Source organism: Bos mutus, chromosome 2, assembly GCF_027580195.1.
Source record: "Bos mutus isolate GX-2022 chromosome 2, NWIPB_WYAK_1.1, whole genome shotgun sequence".
Taxonomy (NCBI): Eukaryota; Metazoa; Chordata; class Mammalia; order Artiodactyla; family Bovidae; genus Bos; species Bos mutus.
The window spans coordinates 49,651,255-49,657,907 of NC_091618.1; the positions used below are offsets into that span (position 1 = coordinate 49,651,255).

Here is a 6,653-nt window from a genome sequence, read left to right on the forward strand (position 1 = left end):
CATTCTTAAACTGCTGAATCAAACTTAACATACCAACTCAGTACTCAGAGGATCCCTGCTTTACCTATTCTGCCTCCTGCAGAGAATCTAACTGGTTCATCTTCCATATCACCACAGAATAAGTCCTATCCAACTTACCACACTTCTTCACTCAAAATATCCTGTCTTCTGTAATAATTATGCCCTCTCCTCTTGGCTCCCCCCGTTTTCCTGTGTCCTCTACTACCACAAACACTCTGGTAGAACTTAAGTGCCTACACAAATGACAGACTGCACCAACGGAACTCCTTTAACACCCAGCAAGCCAAGGTGCAGTGTACTGACTGGCATTAGGCCACGGCAAAGACCATTCCAGTGAAAGACACTGTCCTTCCATTCATGATAGGGGCTGTAAGACTTACAATGGCATTACGAAGGCAGAGGTTATCAACACTGCTTTCCAAGTCTGTTTTCCTTCATCCATGTAAACATCCCATCTCTTTCACTGCTCTGCTCTCTAGCCCCAAGAGATATTATATGCCATCCTAGGTCCCAGTAATCTACCCTAGTAATCCCAGCAGATAACTGGAATATGTCCTATGGAAAGCCCAAGATTCCATTATGAAGAATAAGGAGGATCTAAAGGAACACTGGTAGAAATAGTCCTTCCACCCTTAGAATGCCTTCAAGCATTCTTTTCTAAGCAATGTTTCCAAGCAACCAGAAATCTCTCACTACACTAATTAATAAATAGAAACTGGAGCTGAACAGTAGCACCCAGAATAAATCTGGGGGAACTACTAGCACAATAGTTTAATTCATAGTGAGCTCTCTCTGCTTGCTACCATGCTTAGAATGGATATCTCAAGGCAAGTTCTCATTTTAAACTTTGCCCTAGCTGTCTAATCACCTATGAGATTAGCCATGAGACTAGTCTGGGCAAATAATGCTGGCTTACTATGTTGTAGTCACTGTATAAATTGATACCTTAACATCTTCTCTGTGATGTTCTCTTATGGAGCCTTGGAGAGATCCCTAAGTCCAGTTTGAGATTCCTGGAGCACTGATCATTTCCTCCCTTCACCATCACCTTCAACAAACGCAACAGAACTGATCTGAATAAGGTACTTAGAAAACTTTTAAACTTTAATAAGTTAAAGGAGCAAAAGAAATAATAAAAACTACTTGAAAGTAAATGTATTAAATTTATAATAGCTATTCCACAATTTCTATACTGTATTATACATACTGATTGACCAAAAGAAATCATATAAGGTAAATTATATATGTGGATAACAAAATTAAGACCAAGAAATATAAAGAAAAGATTACCCTTCTGAACTTTCTACAGATTTTTTAAATCACACCTGTAAACCTAATGTTATTAAAGTTTAAAAAAATTTTAACATACCAAGTAAATCAAGAGAGCTTTATAATTTATCATGGTCCAAACACATGTGATAGTTACTTATTAGCTGACTAAACATCTAATGGAGTGAATGTCCTTTTTCAGTAGTCTGAAATGAGGATTTTGATCTTTTTTATTGCTTATTGTAAAACAGCAGTGATTGCAGTTATCCTTATTTTAAGAAAATAAAATTTTTTCTTTAAATTATGCAAAATTACAAAGCAGAAAATGTATTTTAAATATTCTGAAACCTCAATGTTAAGTAATTAAATATGTGAGACTAGAGCCATCTACCGGTTAAAGTATAATGGTACAAAGCACAACTACTGGACAATTAACTAGCAAAACTGGGAGTCAAGATTGTTAAGAATTAAAAATATAGGCAAAAATCATCTAATCTAGGACACTGGTTTTTAAAGCTTTAATGAAACAATCTGTTTTCAACAGAAGACTCAACATATGTAACAAAGTAAAAGCTGAGGTAGGGGGCCTCCAACCCCCACTCTCTGCCCAGCAGAGGCCAGGCCAATAAAAAACAAGCCATGAGAGGTAGTCTGGGCAAATAACTGGTTTGGACGGAGGTACACAATGAGAAGGAATAGTATCAGCAAAGTTGTCTCTTACCCCTGGAGACATCTCAGAGACACTGGGGTACAAAGGACAGTGGTTAATGCACACAGAGAACTAAAGAGTAGGGAGTAGGCTCCTGAAAGGCTATCAAACCTCTTTTCACAGGGACAGTACTTATGTGCTCATTTGATGCAACACTTTAGAAAGCATTAATATAATTTCCCTGAAAATGCAAAAAATAAGAAAATAACAAATTTACTTTTTTACCACAAGCTAATAAGAACTGAGTTTCTAGGTCTTGTGGGCTTTTACCAGCCAGGACCTAGACTGGTCCAGTCTTGGAAACAAGACCCCAGTTTCAGGTCCCAGTCTCCTCCCTTCAAAAGGGGATGGATGTCCATAGAATCGAGACAAAAAATGGAGCTCTCCAAGGCTCCTCTCTGTGGAAGAAACCCCCAACCTAGACAGCAGCCTGTCAGCTAGGCTTGGGGTGACAGGCTGGAGCAGAGTTCCAAAGACTCGCAAACACTCCAAGGCCACATGAAGCACAGTACCCAGCCAGGGAGCATCCACGGGGCTCTCCCAGTTCAGCTTCCATGGCGCATGCCTTTGGACAAAGCCGTTAGTCTGCCGGACACAGCTGGACACTGCCTCCAGAGCCTTATAGATCTGAAAGTTATCGTAGTGGTCTGCTACCTGCTTGGGCAAAGTGGCCACTGCGCTCACTAGAGCGTAGTCCTCTGCCTGAGCACGACCTGACGGCCCTACCAAGCCTGGCTCACTGGGAAAGCAAGTAGCGCAGAAAGCCGGATAGATCCCAGAAGGATTGATCTTGTTGGCAGTACATCGGTTCAGGAGACCTCCCAAAGCATCTGCCAGCTCGGAATCCAACAACTTAACCACCTTTTCATCATAGTAATCACAATCCCAGCTGGGGACGCCCTGCCGAAGAAGAAAGTAGCGGAAGCCATCCACCGTATAGCGGTCAAGACAAGTCCTGGGATCCACCACATTACCCAAGCTCTTAGACATCTTCTGACCACAGACTGTCCAGTGGGAGTGGACATAGATGCGGTGTGGTGGGCTCATGCCGGCCCCTAAGAGGAGGGCAGGCCAATAGATAGCATGGAATTTGAGAATGTCCTTGCCTATGATATGAGAGGTGTTCGGCCACCAAGATTTGAACTCAGCGTCTGGGTAGCCAATTACAGTAAGGTAGTTGACCAAGGCATCCAGCCATACGTAGATGGTCTGTGAATCGTCCCCGGGCACCGGAATGCCCCAGTGCAAGTGGCTACTCCTTCGAGAGACCGATAGGTCCGGCAGCTCCTCCTCCAACCACTGAAGGACTGTGTGATGGAATGGCTCCGGTGTTACGGCCTGAGGGTCACCCCGCAGCCACTGCTGGAGCGGCTCCCGGAACTGGGAAAGCCTAAAAATGTAGTTTTCTTCCTTGGTCCAGGAGACCGGGTGTCCGCTCTCGAGAGATACAGGACACAAATCCCCTGACGGGCCGGGCTGCCTGGTGACCTTGGCTTCAGGCAGGAAGCACTCGTCGGAGGCGCAATACCAACCTTCATAGAGGCCCTTATAGAGAAGACCCCGAGACTTCAGCATCCCCCAAAAATGCTGCACAGCTATCCGATGCCGGGCCTCGGTGGTGCGGATGAAGTCGGTGGAAGAGATGTCAGCCTCCCGGAAAAGCTGCTGGAACTGAGCAGAGACTCTGTCGCACAGCTCGGACGGAGCCAGGCCCGCGGCGGCGGCTGCCTGCTGAATCTTCAGGCCGTGCTCATCGGTACCCGTGGAGAATCCCGTGGCGGCGTCACTGGGAACTCGGAGGCGATGGTGTCGGCACAGGGCGTCCGCCAGCAGCGCGGAGTACAGGTGCCCGATGTGCGGCGCGGCGTTCACGTAGAAAATAGGTGTGGTAAAGTAGGCGCGCGAGTCGCGGGTATCGTCGCGGACACCAAGAGGACCCGAGCTGTAGTAGCGGAAGCTAAAGTCCTCCAAGAGCGAGACCCTACTCGCCCCTCTGCGACCTAGCAGCCGGAAGGCAGAAACTCGCAGCATGACGCCCGCGGATCTCTAGCGGCGAAGGGGGCGTTCTGGAAGCACGTGTGAGGGGCGCATGCGCAGCCGGGCCGCACCGCCGCTTCCGGCCAGAAAGCCAATGAAGGCCGGCCGGGAGCGCCGGCCCTCCGCCGCCCCTGCCGCGCGCCTCCCTCCCCTGGCCTCAGGGCAGCTGTTGTGAATTGTGGGAGCGAGCGAGTATAGCTTAGAGGAGCTGAGTGTAGGAGAGGTTGTGAAAGCAGATAAGTCTGTATCTTTCTATAATATGCTGCTTGACCTGCTCTGGGATGTAATTTTATATTTATAGATCTGTTTTGGGTTTGTTTGTTTTTTTTTTCCTCCAGGCTGAGTTGCTTATGGGCAAGAATTTTATATTCAGGCATTCCTCAAACTCCTGTCAGTGACCAGTTGCAGGACTATACCCTCTACATAGCTATGGTCAACGTAGGAATCTAAAATATCATATACATTTTCCTCTCAGAACCTAGTGGATACAATAAATCCAGACGGGAGGAGAGAGAAGGGAAGGAAGAAAAAATGATGACCTAAATAAAGTACTTGAGGAAAGGGTAAGATCTGAAAAAGTAACAGAAATATTTTCTCCAAATGCAATTTTTGTTGAATCCATGAAAGAGGTTAGCCTGTGATGTGTCTAGTCTTTTCAGAGATTATTGAGATTCAGAAAGCTTGAATGCTTTCGCCGTGCACCTAAGGAGAAAAACAATCTTCAGATTTATTTCTCAGTGTAGTTGCCAGTAGTATTCTTCTAAAATGATCCTGAGGTTCTCCTAGAGAAGTGTTTTTCATGTTTGCTTTTAGTAAGGGAATCCTAGCATTTTTCAAAAAGGATGCCTCCATAACCCAGAACAGGATTCATATTAAACCTTGCTTCTTGACATACTCTCATCTTTGGTCTATGACTGGCCATCTTTTTTCTCTCCCATTTAACTTAATGATTTAATAATAACTTTATTATATTATTTTAATAAAGCAAATGTAATGCCTGTGAATCCATAATCCAATTTATAAACTGGAAGTGGTTTTCTGTATGTGATCCCAGCAGAGCTGCATTAAAACAGCACCTGGAACCTTGTTAGAAATGCATATTCTTAGGCCCCACACTCACCTCCTGAATCAAAAACTCTGGGGGCTCCCAGCCATCTAGGTTTTAATGAGCTTTCTAGGAATTCTGATGCACACTAAAATTTGAGACCCACTGAACTAGGAGATCACTGGCGATTTAGATCTATGTGCTCTTTTTCTCCTTGTATTCCTGTCTTCTTCCCAGAGGTAATCATTGTCCTGAATTTTGCATATATGTTATTACATATATAGTATGTCTAAGTCTATAGAGACACAAGCGTTGAGAGTCCCTTGCACTGCAAGAAGATCAAACCAGTCAGTCCTAAAGGAAATCAACCCTGAATATTCAATGGAAGGACTGATGCTGAAGCTCCAGTATTTTGGCCGCCTGATGCCACTAGTGGACTCATTGGAAAAGACCCTGATGCTGGGAAAGATTGAGGGCAGGAGAAGAGGGGGGCAACAGAGGATGAGCTGGTTGGATGGCATCACTGACTCAATAGACATGAATTTGAGCAAACTTGGAAATAGTGAAGGACAAGGGAGCCCGGTATGCTGCAGTTCATGGGGTTGCAAAGAGTTGGATAGGATTTAGTAAGTGCACAACAACAAAGCAGCATATTGTTTAATTTTGCGTGTTTTAAGCATTCTAAAAAAGGATATCATGGGAATTCCCTGGTGGTCCAGTGGTTAGGACTTGGCCTTTTCACTGCATGGCCCAGGTTCAATCCCTGGTCTGGGAACTAAGATTGCAGAAGCCATGCTGGCACAGCCAAAAGGAAAAAAAGATATCATACTACATGTAGTAGATTCATATTTTTGCCTGTAACTCTATAATTCATTTTGACTGCTGCACAGTAATTTATGAGTTGAGGTGTACGGTAAGTTGGATCTGATTTCTGTGGTGATATAGAAAGTAGATGCTCTATAGGAGTTACAACAGATCCACAAATAGCCTTTGGGTACTTAGTTGATATGCTGTTTGGTCAAACAGTTTAAGAAAGGGCAAGAGAAGGATAGATAAAACTGGAGGGTATGTACAGTACCCTCCAAAACTAGGAGAAAAATCCAGTATCTGAGAAATCAGATTCTCCAGAAATTTTTTTCTCCATGATTCTTTCTTTCACCTTGTGCATGTAATCAATTCTTAAACATAAAAATATGCTATTTTTTCCCCCATCTTGAAAAAAATTCTCAATCTCCACTACTGCTCCATTTCTTTCTTTCCCTTTATAGCAGAACTCCTTAAAAGAAATGGCTGGTAATACACATTTAAGTGGTTCAAGTTTTTTGCTCTTAGAAACAGTACTGCTATTAACCTTCTCATCTATATATATCTCCTGGTTCTTACATGCTAAAGTTTCTCATGGGTGTGTATCTAAGAGTGCTATTGCTCAATCATACAGGATGTAAAAGTTCAATTTCACAAGATAATGCTATTTTCTAGCATGATTAAACAAATTGATATTCCCATCAGTGACTTACCCTTAAAGAATTCTCCCTAATTCTTGATATCATCCACTTCTTCATTTTTGACAAA

At 43.8% G+C, this 6,653-nt stretch overlaps 1 protein-coding gene across 1 annotated transcript; it reads right to left on the reverse strand.

Annotated features, from left to right (window-relative positions):
• Positions 1-1,794: 1,794 nt before the first annotated feature.
• On the reverse strand, positions 1,795-4,062 carry MARS2 (methionyl-tRNA synthetase 2, mitochondrial). The gene has a single exon (XM_070388760.1). It carries the CDS (start codon positions 4,028-4,030, stop codon positions 2,249-2,251), a length of 1,782 nt encoding a protein of 593 aa, XP_070244861.1. The 5' UTR covers positions 4,031-4,062; the 3' UTR covers positions 1,795-2,248.
• Between the last annotated feature and the right edge of the window lie 2,591 nt (positions 4,063-6,653).

Bases quoted from the DNA above. Each gene is read 5' to 3' on its own strand.
- MARS2 (XM_070388760.1), bottom strand. From the start codon at position 4,030: ATGCTGCGAGTTTCTGCCTTCCGGCTGCTAGGTCGCAGAGGGGCGAGT.